Here is a 20,930-nt window from a genome sequence, read left to right on the forward strand (position 1 = left end):
AGAGTTCTGGAAGAAAGAGGCAGGCAGATCTCTGTGAGTTCCAGAACAGCCAGCTATACGGAGAAATCCTATGTTGAAAAACTACAAGAAAGAAAACGAAGAGTTTAGATTGCCAAGTGTGGTAGTGCACTAAGTGGCTCACACCTTTAATTCCAGCACTGGGGAGGCAATCAGGTCTCCAATTCCAGGCAAGCAATAGTTACAAAGATCCTGTCCCCTAGATACTACTACTACTACTACTACTACTACTACTACTACTACTACTACTACTACTACTACTACTACTACTACTACTACTACTAATGATGACAATGTATGTAAAATACTCTGTAGCAAGTGAAGTGTTAATAAGATAATTTTCCTCACATCAGAAGGCAAGCCAGGTGTGGTGGCACATACATGTGGTCCCATACTTGGGAGGCTGAGGCAGGAAGATTGAACACTTGAGGCTAGCTCACAGTACAGAGAAAAACCCCCACCTCAATTTAGTTCTTGAGGAGTCAGGGTAGTTTTCTTGATCTTTTATAGCTAGTTCCCTTAAACCACTGGGCCGTCTCTCCAGCTCCCAGGTCATTTTGTTCTGTAGCTGGGGACTGAATAATCTTCAAATGTTTTCAAGTGACATCCTGGGCAAGATGTTCTTTCTTTTCAGATTTATTGAAGTGTGTGAGTGCTTTACCTGCATGTATGTATGTGTACCCATGGTGTGCCTGGTGCCTTCAGAGGTTAGAAGACAAGATCTAGTCTGATTCCCTGATACTGGAGTTATGGATAGTTGTGAGCCACCATGTGGGTGCTGGAAACCAAACCTAGATTCCTCTTAAGTACTGAGCTATCTCTCCAGTACCCTGGTCCCCACTTTAGTTGTCAAAGAAGATGGAATGGAGACTGTATTGTTCCTCCTTTTTCTATTTGGTGTGTGTGTGTGTGTGATGCATGTGCACAGGTGTGCACACTTGCAGAAATCTACTTGCCAGAGACAGTCTCCTTGGTTGTCTGCTACTGTGGATGCACACAGCGGGCCTGTGAGCTACTACACTCCACTGCGGGAACACTGGGATTGCAGAAGTGCTTATACTACTGTCCAGCTTTATGTGGACTCTGGAAAGACAACAAACACCTCAAGACACGTCCTTTATCTCCTTGGCTCAGAATCAAGTCCCCAGTTCAGCATTTATTACCTCTGAGGACTGAGACTAAGAAACTATTACTGGGGCTGGAGAGAACAGTTAAGAGAACTGGCTGCTCTTCCAGATAACCCAGGTACCATTCCCAGCACCCACATGGCAGCTCACTACTGTCTGTAACTACAGCTCCAGGTGATTTGACACCCTCAAACAGACACATGCATAGGTAAAATACCAGTGCACATAAAATAAAATCACTAAAAAAAAAAATTACTCTTTTCTTCTGTAAAGGAACCCCAGGCAAACACTTACTCAGAACACAGACTTAGCCACAGCTATAATCTGCTTTCTCTACCTAGGTGGTAAGTCACTCCCATTTCCACGCATTTCCATGGCTAGTGCTATACTACTATTTGCTAATATTTTAGCCGCCAACTTATGTTCAAAGTCCTTGTTAACACAAATAATAACATTTTTATTTACTAAGGTTCCCCATGGCCTCTGCATCAGCTCCTGCCTCTGGACTTCTGCCCTGACTTTCCTCAGTGATGGACTGTGAAGTGGAAATGGAACCTGAAGTAAATCCTTTCCTCCCCAAGTCGCTATTGGTTATAATGTTTTATCACAGCAATAGAAACCCTAACAATGACATTCAGTGACCATCAGGTGACTGACTGGTCTAGATTGTCGTGCTCTACTTGATCTCAGTTTGGATCTGGGATTACGCAGCATTCAAAAGGATACTCAAGGCAGTCATTTTGTTGTTGAATCTATGCCATATCAGAGACTGAATTGTATGAAGATCCAAAAGCAGAGACCATCTATCAATGGTTACTTTATTATTTACTTTTTTTCTTTTTCCTGAAACAACGTTGCTTTGTGTAACAGTCCTAGCTGTCCTGGAACTTGCTTTGTAGACCAGGCTGGCCTCAAACTTGCAGAAATCTGCTTGCTTCTGCCTCCAAAGTGCTGGGATTAAAGGCGTGTGCCACCACTACCCGGCTATTTATTTTGAAGTATTTGTTAGTTGGACAGTGGTGGTGTACCCCTTTAATCCAGCACTCCAGAGGCAGAGGCAGGAGGATCTCTGTGAGTCTGAGGCCAGCCTGGTCTGCAGACCAACATCCAGGACAGTCAGGGCTATACTGAAAAAACTTGTCTCAAAAAAAAAAAAAACAGCAAAAGAAAAAGCAGAAGCCAGATGTGTCAGATGCCCCTGGAACTGGAGTTACAAGAGTTTGTGAGTTGCCCCACACAGACACTGGGTACCCAACTGGTTCCTCTGGAAGAGCAGTTAATACTCCATCCCAACACAGCCTTTGTGGTTGCTGTTTTTGTGGAGGAAGTCTCCCTGACTGGCCTGAAATTATGTAGAGCAGGCTGGCCTCAAAACCTCAGAGATCCACCTGCCTCTGCCTCCCAAGTGTTGGTATTAAAGTCATTTATCCCCACTGCACAATTAGCTCAAAGGGCTTTTTAATTTTTTTTAAACATTTACTTGGTGTGCATGTTTTTTTTCCCTCTCTCTCCCTCTGCATGTGTGTGTGTTATGAGGGTAAATACCTGTGCTAGGTTACACATATGAAGGTCAGAAGACAACCTTTCCTTGTGAGTCACCTCTAGAGTTATTTTAAAGATGAAATGATGAGATGCACACCTTGTTTTGTACCTGATAGTAAACATCCATTAGAAATCGCCTTTAGTAAACTGGGATATAGTTCAGCTGGTGAAATAATGTGCCTAAGTAGCAAATTCTGGGCTTGGTCCTCAGAACTCTCTGTAATCCCAGTACATGGGACAGGAAGACAGGAGAGTCAGGGGTTCAGTGTTCATCCTCAGTTACCTAGCAGGTCTGAGGACAGGCTGGGCTTACATGACTCTGCTGTGAGTGCCTGCAGTCTCATGAGGAACCTGTGTTCCAGGAACAGCTGTTATCATTCTCACTAGAAACAGATTATCTGTCTTGGTGTCCACTAATACACTCAGCAGTGCCAAGCAAGAAGACTGAACCTTATTCATAGTGGTTAGCTTAATCATAAAGCTAAGATTTTCATCACTATTGTTATCTGACCTTGGAATGGACTCAATATCCTAGAGTTAGCAGAGATCATTTCTTGTCTTCCTTAGTTCAGAGTTCAATGAAAAATTGTGAGGCCAGCCTGATTTACATAACAAGTTCCAGGCCAACCAGGACTACAAAGATCCTCAGACCTACATTAAAGGCCAGGCTCATAGTGGTGCATACTTGTAATCCCAGCATTGGGGAGGTGGAGACAGTCAGATCTCTAAGGCTTTCTGGCCAGCCAGCCTAGCCTACTGGCCAATTTCCAAGTCAGTGAAACCCTCTACCAAAAACCATGAAGAATGGAACCCAAGGAACAATAACTGAGATTGTCCTCTGGTGCACTCATGTGTGCGCGCGCGCGCACGCGTGTGTGTGTGTGTATTTGTGTATGCACACACACACAAAATCATTCCCAAATGCTTACCTTATTGTCTATTTGGTTGAGGTAACATAATTAACATAGTGATCCCAAGTTCCCCTGGCCACATAGACCATCCTGAGATCCATGTCTCAGTGTATTAGCCTATTTGTACGACTTGCCACAGAACATCGATTAAGAAACACAGTCTAGACTGAATGCCTGTGAACAGATCACACCCACCACTGATGGTGGCACAAATCGCAAGCGCAAGAGAACTGTTAATATTGAAGAGCAAAGCTGCAGGTGGTTTCGTACTGACTAACAAGGGAACAGAGAAAAGGCAGAATGAAATTACTTCCACAGCACAGGTAAGTCACCTTCAGGCTGACCCACTAAACTTACATCTTGAAGTAGTGGGTGAGAAGAATAGCTTTCAGGCCAGGCATGGTAGCTCATAGCTGTAATCCTAGCACTCAGGAGACCAAGAGAACTGCTGTTAATTCTAGGCCAGCAAGAGCTACACATCAAGATCCTCACTCAACCGCCTCAACCCCAATTAGTAATTTTCAGGCTGAAGAGACAGATAGCTCAGCAGGTAGAGCACTAGCTTCAGGTCCCCAGAACCTAAATAGGAACCGGATCCAGTGTCCCTGCATGCCAAGCACACAATTAGGAGACAGGAGGTGGAGCCCAGAGAACCACAGAAAGCTGGTGGGCTGGCCAACCTGGCTTACATCAGAGAGAGACAAAGAAACCCTATCTAAACAAGGTGAAAGGTGGAACTGCGTCCTGAGGCCATCCCTGACAGCCGCTACACACATAGACTTTCATAGACTGCCGACTTCTCTAGACCAATCAGCAGAGAAGTGTCTAACAAGTAACTTTTTTGAAAAAATACTTATTTATTTATTTATTATGTATACAATATTCTGTCTGTGTGTATGCCTGCAGGCCAGAAGAGGGCACCAGACCCCATTACAGATGGTTGTGAGCCACCATGTGGTTGCTGGGAATTGAACTCAGGACCTTTGGAAGAGCAGGCAATGCTCTTAACCTCTGAGCCATCTCTCCAGCCCCTCTAACAAGTAACTTAAAACTTGGAGCAAATCAATCCAAACCAGCCAGACCCTGTCTCAGCAAAAGCAAAAAAATCATTAAGTATCTCAAATAAGATTTTATTTATGTGAATAAGATCTATTAATGTATAATGCTACAGAAATTACAATTTTAAAAATTAATAGTTATTAATTTACAATAAAAATGAGCTTATTACATGGTAATTTAACATCTTGTGAAAAAATAACTTTTCCAAACTAAAAAGAAAGAAGAGTATATAACTTGATAGTTTGATATATCTCCTTGCTTCCTGGCAGTTCTGGTCACATGTCAGCATTACATTCAGTCTGTCATAATACGGATATGCCAAGTAGCTGTGTAGTTTCAATGCATACTTATGAGAGAAAAGAATTCCTACAAAATCATGGAAGTATCATGAAGACAATCTGTCTTTACAGACCTTCTGAAAGAATGCAGATTCTGGGTCAGTAAGATGGCTCATCGGATAAAGGCACTTACTGTATCTAACTCCAACACTCTGAGCTTGATCTCTGGAACCCACATAGTCAAAGGAGAAAACATCCACACACTAATGAAATAATAAAGTCACTTTTTAAAGGTTTTGTTTTGTTTTTTTGACACAGGGTCTTTTTATGCAGCCCTGGCTAGCCTCAAACTCAAATCCACCTGCTTCTACCTACTGAGTACTGTGACTAAAGGTATGCACCACCACAGCTGAAAACAAATTATATGTACACGTAAGTATATTGTGTGTGCTCATGGAGACCAAAAGACTATGTCAGATCCTCTGGAGCTGGAGTACCAGGTGTCTGCAAGCCACTCAATATGGGTGCTAGGAAACAAACCTGGGTCCTTTGTTAGAGCAAATGGCAAGTGCTCTTAACCACTGTGTTTAACCACTGTGTTGTTTCTGTGACCTCTCAGATTTAATGTATGTGTGTGTGTGTGTGTGTGTGTGTCTGAATCTATGTTGCTTTGACTGGCCTTGAACTCTCTATGTAGACCAGGCCTTGAGCTCAGAAACCTGCCTGCCTTTGCCTCCAGATTTCTGAGGGTAAAGGTGTACATCACCATGGGGCTGGAGAGATGGCTCACTGGTTAACTGCACTTGCTGCTGCTACTGAAGAGGACTCGGGTTCAGTTCCTGGCACCCACATAGTGGCGCTTGTAACTCCAGTTCTAGAAGTTTCAATGCCCTCTTCTAGTCTCCACACGAGGGGCACATTCATACATGCAGGCCCCAAACACTCAGATACACAAATAAAGTAAATCTTAGTGAAAAAAAAGTGTGCCTCACCCCCAGCTAGGTACAGGGATTTGAGTCTTGGGTCATCTGGCGGAACAGCCAATGTTCTTAATTGCTGAGTCACCTCTGCAGCCCCCCCCACCACACACACCTTATCTTTTAATGATTATACAACCTAGTACATTTGCTTCAAGTTGAAACATACACACCCACATGAGCAGATTATGGAAAAAGGCAACAATTAAGTTCTTTCTCAGGAAAGTCTTGAGAGCTGGAGAGATAGTACAGTGTTTAAAAGCACTGACTGCTCTTCCAGAGGGCGGTGGGGGTGGGGGTGTTCAATTCCCAGCACCCACATGGCAGCTTACAACTGTCTGTAACTCCAGTTCCTGGGGACCCAAAACCCTTACACAGACTGACATGCAGATAAAACACCAATGCACATATGTCTTTTTTTAAAAAAAACTCTTACCATCCTTCCATCCTTCATATTCCAAGAAACAACTTTTAGTGAGTCTTCAAGCCTGTATTTTAGAACTAAATCCTACTTTCTCCAGACTCATCTAGTCTACCAACAGCCTATGTAACAGAAGACAGCCTCCTCCACCGGATCCTCTTGCCTCCACCTCCCAAATGCAGGGATTATAGGTACACACCACCAAGCTAGGCTAACCACATAACTACACTTTAACTGATGGCTTTTTGGTTGTTCCCCTAAACACTAAAATCATAGTTTAGTGGGGAGTTTTGTTTGCTTGTGATCAAACTCGGGCCCTTTTTGGATGCTAGGCAAATACTCTAAAGCCAGATTACTTACCACTTTATCGTTGGATCATCTATCATAGCTGCTAACCTGTCAATAAATAGTTGCTGAAGAATGAATAATTTGGGGGAAGACTTGATAGCACAAGCTTGTGTAATCTTAGTTACTTGAAGACTGAGGCAGGATGGTCACAAGTTCAAGGCCTACCTGAGCTACAGAGAGAGATCAAAGCCAACCTGGGTAACTTAATAAGACCTGTCTCAAAATAAGGAGTAAAAACAAAGGGACACGGTCATAGCTCAGCAGTACAAAGACCCTAGGGTCAGCATCTAACACTGACCAGACAAGTCAAACCAAGTGCAGTGGCGTAATCTATCCAGTGAAGTGAAGGCCAATTTGGATTACAACAGCAAATTTTAAACCAGTTTTGTGGTGGGTATTCACCCAACCCATAACCTTGGGCTGTCTAGCCTGATAGAGGTCGTACTTCTTGTCCACGTTACCTCTTTTAAGGTGGCCCTCTCTCTCTTGGGTGGTGAAGACTGGTTCCCAGCTTTCCAAGGTCTCTATAACTGAATTTACCATATCCTGTATTTGTGAGTGCATTTTCCCCCTTTCATATCTTAATAAATCCTTGATACTCCTTAAACAGGCACACATGAATTTCTCTGAACACAGTTTGGTCTATACAATGAGACCATGTCTAAGTAAATGAGTGAGTAAATGAATACATAAATTCCTTTTTTTAAAAAAAAAAATCCCTGTTAGGTGAAGTGCCATCTCAGAAGACAAAGACTTGCTGGGTCAGTTTTGTGCTTTATCAAGTATAGAAGGTCACTGCCTTCTGAGGAATCAGAAATTCAAGTTAACCAAAATTTTATTTTATGTGTATGTGTGTTTTGCCTGCACGTATGTGCACCACAGGCATGCCTGGTACCTGAGGAGGTGAGGAATGTGTTGGATGCCCTGGAAATGATGTTAGGGATGGTTTTTAACTCACCACATGAGTGTTGGGAACTGAACCCAGGACCTCTGCAAGAATAGTAAGTACTCTAAACTGATGAGCATTTCTCTAGCCCTAAGTAAGCCAGTTTTAATCTATGATCAGGAAGAATTAAACAACCACAACAATCTGATTTAATTGAAGACACTCTGTGCCTATGATGGAAACTTCTAAGACAGCTGCTACCCAGAAGCTAAAATCTACAAGGAATATCTTTCTTAATTCCCCACCCCCACCTCTGGTGTTTGCTAATTTTGGACACAAATTTGTGATCTTGCTTCAATCCTGTGAGTGCTGGATTATAGGCCTGGGTCACCACATTCAACTAGAAATCCTGGATTCATAAACCACAACACAGAATGTGATTACTTCCACTGCCCCCCTGGGCTGAGCGGCTCCCAGTGAATACATGACTACTTGACAAACTTGTTTGTTTGTTTACAGATCATTAACTACTGAGCAGATTTAGACAGTAAAAAAAAAAGAGCAATGGTTAACCAGATGTTATTATCAATCAAATATCAGTAAAAATAGAATATCTGATTACTTAAATAACTCAGGGACTAATATTAGAAATTCTCCTGGCCCTTGAGGACCTCTACTCACTCTGCCCACTGTTAAGATTTTATCTTGTCACTGGGTGGTGGTGATGCACCTTTGATCTCAGCACTAGGGAGGCAGAAGCAGGCGGATCTTTTGAGTTTGAGGCCAGCCTGGTCTACAGAGTGAATTCCAGGACACTCAAGGCTGTTATTTGGAGAAACCCTAGAACAGTCAAGGCTACAAAGAGAAACCCTGCCTTGAAAAACAAAAGTAAACAAAACAACAAGGTTATCCTCGATTTACCAGTGGTGATGCACACCTTTAAACCCAGTACTTGGGGGGCAGAGACAGGTAGATCTCTGAGTTTGAGGCTGGCCTGGTCTATAGGGTGGGTTCCCCAGGACAGCAAGGGCTACACAGAAAAACACTGTCTCAAAAAACAAAACAAACAAACAAAAAAGTTGTCCTCCAAACTGAATATAGTGGTGAAAGCTTTTAATCAAACCACCATCAAAACAGACAGACAAGTCCAAGCAAAATTAATTTTTACATCATTTTATATGACAGATCCAAAATATTAAGCTTGGTATGGTAGTGTACACCTGTGATCCTAGCACTCTGGAAGTAGAAGCAGGAGAATGAAGAGCTCCAGTTACCTAAGGAGTCGGAGGCCAGCCTAAGCTACAGGAGACTCTGCATCAAACAAAACAAAACAGAAGTTGTACAAGGTACTGGTTTGTCAACATGTAAATGAGCAGAAAGTGTAGGCTAGGAATGCAGCTCATCGGTTACAGTGCTCACCAAGGAAGCCCTTGGCTCTATAAACCAGATAGGCTTAGTCATCTGAAGCCAGCCTGGAATACACAAGACTCTGCATCAATAAACGTAAAAACTGAGATGTTGTTTTTTAAAGTCAGTGTATACTTTTTATTAACTTTATATCTCAACTCTGAGTCCTCATATTTGAAATCCTAAGAGCCTTGTGCAGTGGTTGCTATACTGGACAACGTTATTCTAATTATTTTATCTAGAAAGCTGGTTTCTTTATTTGTTTTTGGAAAGTTATGAATGCAACAATATCTCAATTTCCCTAATGCTAAAATTGGAATAGATTCAAGTACAAATGGTCAAAACTTGGTATATTCTTTATAACTAAGATTTTATTTGTCTAAAAATATCTCTGGAGAGAAATTTAAAATAGGCAGATCTCTTCCCACTCTATAAGGAAGGTATAGATGTTATTTCTGCTCTTTCATTAACCTCTTTACCTATTTAGAAGACTTTATTACTTTGAATCAAGAGGAGGTACTAGCAAAAACTAAGTAACATGTTTCTTTTCAGTGACAGATATGCTATCTCCAGGGTACTCAGGAACCTGATCTCAGTCATGACAATACTGTGTTGTCTGCAAAACACCAAGGCGGACTGTGCAGAAAAAGTTTTCGGCTGAGTGAGGAGGGACTCAGGCTTCTGACCATCTCAAGCTGGCTGAGAAGTGAGTTTTAGATAAAGACAGGGCAGGGCCATGTGACCATTTTCTCAATCAACTCAGCTGATCTGCAAATGTCATTTAATTCTGTGATTTGCAATTCAACAATGCTCAACAGAATAAGCTTGGGTCACAGAGGAATGGGCTGTATTCTTATAACCTAATCAGCATCTACGGCTATTCTCAAAGGCTCTGACCTCTGGAAGGCGTGTTAATACTGGCTAAAGTGATGTGTTCCAGGACAGCCAGAGTTATATTGTGAAACCCTGTCTGGAGTAGAGGAAAGAGAAAAACAGGCTAAGAAATGTGCCCAGCTTTTAACCCCAGTACTCAGAAAGCAACGATAAGAGATCTCTGGAGTTTGAGGCCAGCCTCTTCATTCTACATATCAAGTTCCAAGCAAGCCAGGGCTATATAGCAAGGCCATGTCTCAAAGACATAACAGGTCAGCAAGTGAAATTATCCAGTTCCCAGTGACAGAAAATGCTATCAGGAAAATTCTTCAGGCACCATAGGGAAGTTGCCTTTGAGTGACAAGAGAGAAGACTGAACTAAGCAGCAGGGAAAGTGCTCATCCTTGTCCTGCATGATTCACAAAATAATTGTCTTCCGGCAGCTTGAACTCCTGTCGCAATAACATCCCAAATAAATTAGCCTACACAGATCTGGTGATATCAGTATCTAGCCACCGGCTCCTGCTTGGTCCCAAGGGACAAGTACTCAGGAGATGGGTATCAAGTTTCAAACAACTTTATATTAAAACTTAGCTTAAAAATCCAGGAGTTGCTCATGTCTGTAATCCCAACAATCAGGAGGAAGAGGGAGGGTGGCATGGGCAAGAGAGATCCTGTCAGTCTCAGAAACAAAACAGACAAAAATCAGATACAACAGATCGGCTTAGACCATTCTCCCAGGTTTCAATGAGCAATACAATATGAGAGAAAAGAATAAACCTGGAAGAGTTAGCACCTCTGTGAGAGAGCATGGAGGCAGGACAGTGGGTGTCACGAGTATGTACGTGAGAGAGGGAGGATAGAGACTGTACAAAATGCTAGGTGTGCATCTATAACATGGTGAAATGTAACACAGAATCCTCTCACTCTGACTCAATCAAAGTGTCTATTTCACATCAGACATCTCTATAACCCTGAAAGCTCCTCTGAGCATCTGTGTAGATGAGCAGGCCCTTTCCAACCATCCCACAACTATTTACTGGTCACATGCTACACTGGGCACTAGATAGATCACCCCACTTTTGTTTGATAGGTAATAACTGCTTCTGGAGTGAGTTTGTTTTTGCCCGTGCTGGAGATTAAGCCCAGGACAAACACTCCATCTCAGCTATAGCCTAATATCCACACTGTAGTTCTTGAAAAAGTAGATAATAGTGCTGGGTGTGACGACTCAGGCTTGTAATCCTAGCCCTTGGGCAGTGGGGGTAGGAAGATCCAGGAGCCAGTCTGCAGGAGATATATTTTATTTATGGTCAGATAGTTTTTCAGTAATCTCTATTAAAGGAGGCTGTGGTTCTCTGGAGAATATGGGAAGGAAAGAAAGGCACTATGGTTTATGAGAAGGAAAAGCAAGTAAAATCCAATTTTTGATAGACCTGAGACAACACAACCAGGCTTGGCCTGTTTGCATCCACCTGTGATCCTAGCAGTTGGGAGGCCAAAGCAGAAGGATTTTGAGTTCTGAGCTAGCCCAGAATACATGGCAAAACGTTATCAGGGGGAGAAAGCTTTTTATTAAGTAGGATAGGGTTAAGATTCCTTAAAACAGCCGGATGGTGGTGGCACACACCTTTAATCCCAGCATTCAGGAGGTAGAGGCAGGCAAATCTCTGAGTTTGAGGCCATCTTGGTCTATAGAGCTAGTTCCAGAACAGGATTCAAAACTACAGGGAAACCCTGTCTTGAAAACGAAAGAAAGAGAGAGAGAGAGAGAGATTCCTTAAAACATAAAACATAGCTCTTAACCCCAATAGTCGGGAGGCAGAGGTTGAGCTGGAGGCTACCCTTATCTACATAGCAAATTCCAGAACAACCAGGGCTACATAGACAGACCTTTTCTTAAATATCTTTACATCTATCTATATCTATCTCAAGACATAGAGTAATAATTCAAGCTTCCCTCCCTTACAAACACATTAAATCAAGTACAGGAGTACCTTGGATTCCGCCCCCTGCAAAAAATTAAACCCTCCCCAGTCCCCCACTTTGATAGACAGCCTCAATACACAGTTTTGGCCGGCCTGGAACTCACTATATAGCCCAGACTGGCCCTCAAGTTAATGATCTTCCTGCCTCAGCTTCTTGGGTACTGGGGTAGAAGTTAAATCTTACAGCTGATGTAAGGATGCACATTTGTAACCCCAGAACTGGAGAGGCTAAGGAAGAAGAATTCCTGTTGGGTTTAAGGACAGCTGGACTATAAAGTATCAGTCCAGCTAGCTACACAGTTAAGCTTCTGTCTCAAGCAAACAAAAAACGCCTGGAAGGTGGCTTAATGGAAATAGTCTTATCATATACCATCAAAGAACTCCAAACATGGAGAAAGGAGCTCAATACTGGGTAGAGCACCAATGAGCAAAACTTCCAGCTCCTGCTAGATTTAGTTTATTGTCTGCAAAAGGAGGGTGGCATCTACCATGTGCCAGTCTATGATTTGCTACATCGTTTGTTTCAAGAAACTAAATGAGAAAATGCAGAAAAAACCATCTTCTCAATTATTTTGGATAGGCTTTTTTATTTTTATTTTTGTATTATTGAAACAGGGTTTCAATGGTTGTCCTGTAACTCACTATGAGACTAAGATGGCCTCGAATTCAGAGATCTGCTTGTCTCTGTGTCTTGAGTGCTGGGATTAATGTGTGTGCCACTATATCCCGCAAAAATTCCTAATTTATCGTGTGTGTGTGGGTTGATGGCATGCATGTCTGTGCATCATGTGCATGGTGGATGCCCATGGAGTCAGAAGAGGGCCTCCGATTCCCTGGAACTGGAGTTGCAGATGGTTGTGAGCTGGGAATCAAACTCTGGAAGGCACCTGATTGTCTGGCATAGTTCTGAACGGCTGAGTCTTCTTTCCAGGCCCTGGGATAGGCTTTCACTGTGCTTTGGTGTAGCTGCTGCTCCCTCTATGGAAGACCAGCGACCCAACAAAGCACCTGATGGTTCTAAGCACTTTCTCTGAAAGCGAGTCTTAAAGGGAAACAAAATAGCAAGACTGTATCTAGGGCCAACTTTTCCTAGGATCACAGGTGAGGAAACAAGGTGAGTGTCCCTACTAAACAAGAACAGTAGACAGAGTGCCTGCTCACCCTGACACTGGTCACCATAGAAACGTGCAGCTAGAATTCCCAAAGGGAAAGGCTCTTTTCCAGTGACTCCTCCAGGAAGCAGTCTCCAGCCATCTGGGGAAACCCTTAGAATTGGAATACATAACTTTATGGAAAATGGTGTTTATAAACAAGGAATCTTCATCACTAGCAGAGGGAACTCACAGAACTGGTATAGACCTGTATAAAGAGCAAAGACTATGTTCCTATGGCAATAAAAGAAGATTCTATATTGGATTGTCTGTTTCCCTTTATAGTCATTACATCTCGCATTACTCCTAAGCCTGCACCTCCACCTCAAGGATACTTAAAATAATGATTACCTTGGAAAACTCTTAAGTTCCTGGGGCCCAGAAAAGGCATTGACTTTGAATTTCATTTACTTCATCTAAAAAACCACATTTGTATATTATTGTATATTATTCACTTCTTCACTTGAGTATCTGGTACAGCACTTTTACAAGAAACAAACAGCAGTAATAAATGCAGATAAGTGACTAGCTACGTGTAATTATAAAAGTTAGGCATAGGCAAATCAAAACAGATTATTTCTGAGTACTGGATGATTTTGTCTAAACCACATCTCCACACTAGAAAAGGGCCTTCTTGCAACACAGTCATGCTTGTTCTAGATAAAGGTTTTTACAGACGACGCCTCTGCCTATGCAGAAAGTGCTTTCTTGGCGTTTGAGTAAGCTTTATCAAAAACACACACTGCTATAATAAATCCACATTATAAAATCATAAAACCCTCGCTGACTAATAGCTTTTTGGCAGCAGATAAGACCCACCATTCAAAGAAAGGGGGAAACCAGCTCAGAGCATATGGTTAAGGCAAATACTACAGCCTCAGAAGCTGGTTCACAAAACTTTTCCAATAACCCCCCAGCTCCGAGGCCTTCAAAGTGACCACTCCTCCTCCCGTGCAGGCCTCCAAGGCCCGCTGGGCAGTTCCTCTTGACACCTTCCCCAAACTTTGGAAGCCTCAGGCTTCACCACACCCTATCCTAACGAGACGTCGACTGTCACGCTAACAGGCGTCCACGCGCTAACAAATCCGGGCTTGGGGCCTAACTGATCCGGTTTCCTTCAACTCTCAGAAGCTAAAGTAATTTTGGAAAGCATTACACCCCATGCATCCCCCTATGTCGCTCGGAAGGTCTGGTGCCTGCCCTGAGCCCACAAACTTCCAAGACCCCAACTAATTCTGGTTCTCCTGGGCCCTTCCTGGTCCTCGCGCAGGGCTCTGCGGGAGCGCGACTCACTCCCGGGCTCTTGGAGGTGGAAAGGCAGCCTTTAAGAACCCCACGCAAGTCCGGGTCTGCACTTCGGGGGACCCGGCGCCCCCCTCGGCCCTTTTTCACTTGCCCACACCCCGGACTCGCGGGATGCACGCAGGCTCCGAGAGCGCGTCCACGGGCTGCGCGCATCCCCACGGCGGCCTCGGCTCCCCGGGTCGCTTCCGGGCCTCGGCCTCCGGCTCGCCCGCCGCCCCCCGCTCGCCCGCCGCCCCCGGCCTTGCACAGCAGCTCACCGCTCGAAGAGCAGCCTCACGGAGAAGATGCCTGCCGCCAGCGGGAACACCGACAGCATGTGCCGGGCGCGCGGGTAGCCGTAGCCGTCGGCCGGGCCCTCCAGGTCGGCCCAGCTCACGTTCTGCGGCAGCCAGAAGCGCTCGCTCCACAGCCAGCCCCACAGGAGGCCCAGGACTCCCGCCGCAGCAGTCGCCATCTTACGCCCGCCCGGCGGCCACCGCCGCCACAGCCTCCGCGGCAGCCACGGCCAACGGAACCCGCTGGGAAGCAGCCCCGGGGCGGGGCCCGGCCTACGGCCACCCTCTTCCGTCCCCGGGTCCTCCCAGCAACCCAGCCCGCCTCTCCGGCAGGCCTGGCCTCCTCCCCGCCCATCTCGCCTTCCCGCCCTCTCCGCCGCCGCAGGAACCCGGGCACCCTCAGGTGGGGCCTAGCTTCGGCTCGTCCCGCTCGCCTTGGCCACGCCCACCCGTTCTGGTCACGCCCTCTCACCTGCAGCCTGAGCCCCGCCCAGCTTGTTGCAGCAGCAGGTTTGACACTGCCACGGCCACACCCCAACTTCGGGCTAGTTTCTCCCTACTGGAAACTTTCCTCCTAGTCCAATAGATTCAAATCCTGGCTCTCAGCCAGTTGATACAGTTCTGATTTTCACTCCCAGAGCCTGTGTCCCAGCCGATCGGCTGTGCCATTCATCCGAACTGATTCTAACTACCACCCATTTCACCATAAACAGATTTGTTAATCCCAATCTCTTTTTTGATGCTCCTCCACGGTCTCCATCCTTCTTTGCTTTAGGTCTTAAAGTTACCTTCACTTTTTATCAGAGAAAATGTGGGGCCTTAAGATATCCTTAAATTGCAACCCTGTAATTCCAGCACAGGAGGGTAGAGACTGAAGGATTAGGAGTTCGCTCTCCTCCTCTGCTGCCAGCAAGTTCAAGGCCAACCTGAGCCACATGAGACCCCACCAACCCCCAGTCTCTTTTGAATAGGGCTGTGGGGGAGGGGAGCTGGTATTTCACAACTGTAATCTCAACCAGCACTTGGGTGTTGAACCAAGAGAATTTTCGTGATTTTAAAGACCAGTTTGAATGCAGTATCCAACCAAGAAGTTCCCCCTTTTTCCCCATGGGGAAAAGGGGAAAAAGTCATGGCAAAAGAAAAATAAATAAATGCCAGTTTCTAATGAGATCTGTCTTGTAGCAAGCACTACCAAGAATGTGTTCCTCGGGTTCTTTCACTCCTACCTCCTATGAAATCAGTATCATTATGTTATGATTTTATGGAGGGATAAACTGAAGTCCAAAGAGGCAGAATAGTTTGCCCAAAGTCATATAGATAAGCAGCTGAAACTAGAAACTCTTTAGCCCCCAGAGCCCTGATTCCCTTATCCCACAAGCCACCTCAATCGTAAATGCTCAGAGTGAACATTGAACTCTGTGAGTCTCCACAAACAAGGAAGCAAGCCATAGACCAGGCACTTTCAGAAAACTAAATTATCCTTCAGTTGCCAGAGAACCCTGAACCCTATCAGTTAAAACCTAGCTACAAGGTTAATTGCCAGAAACTAACTAGGAACGGGTGGTGATGGGAATTCCAAGAAGTAAATCTCAGCTTAAGGTTCAAGGTGAGGGGGGCGTCATGGAAGAGCAACTGCAGTGAGTACCCTGGAGATTTACCTCACCTCGGTGCTTTTCAAACCTTAGTTCAGCCCATGCCCCATAGTGAGTGTGTGTTTTAAGTTTTCTGGGCCCAACCAAGGATTCTCTGGTTGAAGGAGGCCAGAGAAGGAGGCCAGAACCCATCCCACATGGTTGTATTTACTTTTTTTTTCTTTTTTGGTGTTGAGCATTGAACCATGGTCCTTGCACAAATGAAATAGATGCTCTCCAGCTGTGCCATACCCTCAACTCTGCATTCCTCATTTCTAACAAATTCATAAGTGACATCACTGCTACCTGAATTGCTTAAAGCCTTGTCCATCTAAATTCAGAATTAGTATTGTGGCAACTACTCATGTGTGTGCGTTAATTATATAAATGTTTTGCTCAAATGTATATGTACTGCAGATGTGCCTGGTGCCTGTGGATGTCAAAAGAGGGTACCAGATCCCTTGGAATTGAAGTTACAGATAGTTGTGAGCCACCATATAGGTACTGGGAACCAAGCCTGGGTCCTCTATAAGAGCAACAAGTATCTACTGTACCATCTCTCCATTCCCATCTATCTTGTAATTTTTATAGACTTTAGAAGATGCAGTTATTAGTCTTCTCTTTCTAACCCCAATGTGGGATGTCTCTCTGTATGCTGTGAATATGTTTTATTACCATTGGTTAATAAAGAACCTGATTTGGCCAGTAGACAGGCAGAATATAACCAGGTAGGAAATTCAAACAGATATACAGGGAGAAAGAAAGTGGAATTGGGGAGATGCCAACAGCCCCTGGAGAAGCAAGATGTGAGGTAACAAGTCATGAGCCTTGAGGTAAAATATAGAATAGAAATGGAATAATTTAAGTTGTAAGAGCTAGTTAGTAATAAGCCTGAGCTAATTGGCCAAACAGTCTGTATTAAAATTAAGCCTCAGAGTAGTTATTTGGGAACTGGCAGGAAGGAGAGAAATCACCAGTTATACAACACCAATAAAATCTTGTTTCTAACAAGAAATTCAGGTCTTTTATTGTTCACTTTCTTTTTTTATTTTTTTAAATTTATTTATTATGTATATAGTGTTCTGGGCACCAGATTTCATTATAGATGGGTGTGAGCCATCATGTGGTTGCTGGAATTGAACTCAGGACCTCCGGAACAGCAGTCAGTTCTCTTAACCTCTGAGCCATCTCTCCAGCCCCTTGTTTACCTTCTAAGACAATTTTTTTTTCTCTTTCTGAGACATAGTTTCTCTGTGTAGTCCTGGCTGTCCTGGAACTCACTCTATAGATCAGGTTGGCCTCAAACTCAGAGGTCTTTCTGCTTCTAACTCCTGAGTGCTGGGGTTTAAGTTGTGTGCCATTAGCCCAGTTCACCTAGTAAGACTTTTATGCAAAACCACCTTGTAAAACCTTTATGAAAATGTTTTAATACCCTTTTCCCAACCTGTAAAACCATAAAACCCCCTGCAGCGTTCTTGGAGCTTAAGTAACTTAATGGGAGGACAACCCTTTTCCACTTTCCCTCATTTCCTATAGACTGATTTAAAAAAAAAAAAACAAATAAAAAGAACTAGTAAATCTTGAAAGCTTGTGAGGCCAGACAAGCCCCCAATCAATGGGGAAAAGATACAGTTACCACATGCATTAGAATAAAAGCCAAGTGAAATGTCCTGTCTTAATGTGCTCACTAGCTCCTTGGGATCTTTGTTTGTTGCTTTGTTTCTGAGGCAGGGTTTCTCTGTTTAGCCCTGGCTGACCTGGAGCTCACTCTGTAGATTAGGCTGGCCTCAAGCAGCTTGTATGGGCTTTGGGGAACTCCCTGCTCACCAAGACAATCCTCTAAAGTCTACATAACTCTACTGACCTTGCAGCAATTCTCTTTCAGCACAGGGGAGGGAAGGGGGAAAAAGTATCTCTCCAGTGACTCAATAAAAAGCCTGAAATTGGTGGAATTTAAGGCCTACGATTGGTAGCATATACAAGGCTATAATTGGACCAAAGTGTGCCACACCCTTCTTCAAGCTATACAGCAGGCTGCGTGATGTTGTTGTCTTTTAGTGTGGGAGGCTACTCTGTTTACTCAACCTCTAGTTTACAACATGAAGCCAAAATAAAGACTTTTTTTTTTGTTTTCCGAGACAGGGTTTCTCTGTAGCTTTGGAGCCTGTCCTGGAACTCGCTCTGTAGACCAAGCTGGCCTCAAAACTCACAGAGATCCAACTGCCTCTGCCTCCTGAGTGCTGGGATTAAAGGTGTGCACCACCACTGCCCAGCCCAAATAAAGACTTCTTATGAATGGTCATTGTCCTGATTAGCACACAAACACAAAAATCAGACAAAACCCAAGGTTTCTGGCAGTGGCAGCAGAAAGCCTAGTGAAGAGGTCAGGGAAGGCTTGGCGAGATGCTTCAGTGGGTAAGAAGGTTTATGCTAACAAGAGGACCTGAGTTCAAACCCCATCACCTACACATATACATACACAGCATTCATACAAAAGTTCCAGAGACTGTCGGGTGTGGTGGTACACACTTAATCTCAGTACTCAGATCAGTAGGAGTTGGAGGCTAGCCTGGTCTTCACACTGTGTTCCAGGACAGGAAACTTAGATAAGGAGACTCTGTCTCAAACAAAGAGAAACAATTCCAGACAATCACCAGAGCTAAGGGTGATCATTGATTTTTTCCAGCCTCTTAATTCTGCCATTTGTGTTAAATATGTGAAGTGGTGTTCATGTACTGATAATTATAAATTCTAACTATTAAATTATTAAAATCTAACTATTACATTTCTAGCACTCAGGAAATAGAGGTAGTGAGCCAGGCTCACACTGTGAGATCCTGTCTCAAAAAAAAAAAAAAGTGTTGATGATGCTTTAGTTGGGTTTCTATTGCTGTCAAGAGACACCATGACCACGGCAACTCTTACAAAGGAAAGCATTTAATTGAGGTGGGGGGGAGCATGGAAGTATGCAGGTAGACATGGGCTGGCTACATCTTGATCAGAAGGCAACAGGAAGTGAACTGAGTGTCCCACAGAGCAAACCTTGAGCAAAGAAGACTTCCAGGCCTTCCCTCACAACAGTGGCACACTTCCTTCAACAAGGCCACACCTGTTCCAACAAAGCCAAGCCTCTTAATAGTGCCACTCTCTATAGGTTTATGGGAGCCAATTACATTCAAACAACCACAAATACCAAAGATTAAGATTTAACATGCAGGGCCAGAGAGATGGCTCAGAGGTTAAGAGCACTGACTGCTCTTCCAGAGGACCTGAGTTCAATTCCCAGCAACCACATGGTGGTTCACAACCATCTGTAATGAGATGTTCCCTATATCTATATGCCTATAGGATATATGTAGGTAGAATACTGTACACATAATAAATAACAAATCTTAAAAAAAGATTTAATATGCAGGTGCTGGAGAGAAGGCTTAGCAGCTAAAAACACGCTGTTGCTAAAGACCCAGGTGGTGGCGCACACCTTTAATCCCAGCACTTGGGAGGTAGAGGCAGGCAGATCTCTGTGAGTTCAAGGCCAGCCTGGTCTACAAGAGTTAGTTCCAGGACAGGCTCCAAAGCTACAGAGAAACCTTGCCTTGAAAAACCTTAAAAAAAAAAAAAGAAAAAGAAAAAAAGAAAAAAAAAGACCCAGGCTTGCTTCCTAGAACATCCATGGTGGCTCACAAACATCTTAACTCCAGTTCCAGGGTCATATGCTATCTTCTGGCCTCTGGAATATGAGGCACTCCTGGGTGCATGTACATGCATGCAGGCAAAACATTCATATACATCAATCTAAAAGTAAGCAAAAGATTTAATGTGCAAATATTCAAGTTTTAATTATGCAAAAATAAACAAGAAATCCATTTGATTTCATAAAGGGTAAACTTATATGTATACCAAAGGATTGTTTTAAAATAAATACTTGTGCTGGAGAGAGATGGCTCAGGGCAGCACTGGCTGTTCTTCCAGAGGACCCAAGTTCAATTCCCAGCACCCACATAACAGATCACAACCATCTGTAATTCCAGTTGCAAGGGATCAGTTCCCTCTCCTGGCCTCCATGGGCACCATCACATATCTGTGATGCACAGATACACATACAGGCAAAGAACTCCTATGCATAAAAATAATTCAGTTGGGCGTGGTGGTGTGTGCCTTTAATCCCAACACAGAGACAGAGACAGAGACAGGTGGATCTCTGTGGGGTGGGTTCAAGGTCAGTCTGGTCTACAAAGTGAGTTCCAGGACAGGCAGGTTGAATCCTGTCTCAACTCTTCCCCCTGCCAAATTATATATATGATTTATTATCATTAAACATTTTGTTTGTATACCTACTTTATGCATCTGTATACCTGGAGTCACACAAAGCTTATTAGGAGGAAAGGGCTCACGTGTGGAATGTAGGAGTCCTGATCTAGGGTAGACTGTGAGAAGCCCTGAGCAGAGGCAGAAGTATCCAGAAAATGAGAGATGACAGAGAAGCTGAGTCTGCAGTCGAGAGGCTGTGAGGAACCAAAGGCAGCAGGTGAGACTCAGGAAATGTCAACCCTGGCTGACGGGAGAGCCTCAGAGCTGCCGGTCTAATCCTGGGCGTTGACCTCTAGCTGACACCCCAGAGTCATATGAACCTCTGGAACTGGGAACTGCCAACCCTGAGGGAGATGCCCTCTTGCCTTGCTGACTTCTTGCCCTGAACAGGTCACTCAGCTAGCCGCCATTTCTGACAGAGA

At 44.1% G+C, this 20,930-nt stretch overlaps 1 protein-coding gene across 1 annotated transcript in view; it reads right to left on the bottom strand.

Moving 5' to 3' along the window:
* The window catches only part of Cers5 (ceramide synthase 5), a 28,493-nt gene extending 13,671 nt beyond the window's left edge, over window positions 1-14,822 (bottom strand). Inside the window, 1 exon segment of the mRNA XM_085678586.2 lies at window positions 14,549-14,822. Within this exon segment, the coding sequence (XP_085534712.2) occupies window positions 14,549-14,745 (197 nt within the window). The 5' untranslated portion in view covers window positions 14,746-14,822.
* Window positions 14,823-20,930: the final 6,108 nt, after the last annotated feature.

The sequence above is a fragment of the Myodes glareolus genome, chromosome 19 (assembly GCF_982192425.1).
Source record: "Myodes glareolus chromosome 19, mMyoGla1.1, whole genome shotgun sequence".
NCBI lineage: Eukaryota > Metazoa > Chordata > Mammalia > Rodentia > Cricetidae > Myodes > Myodes glareolus.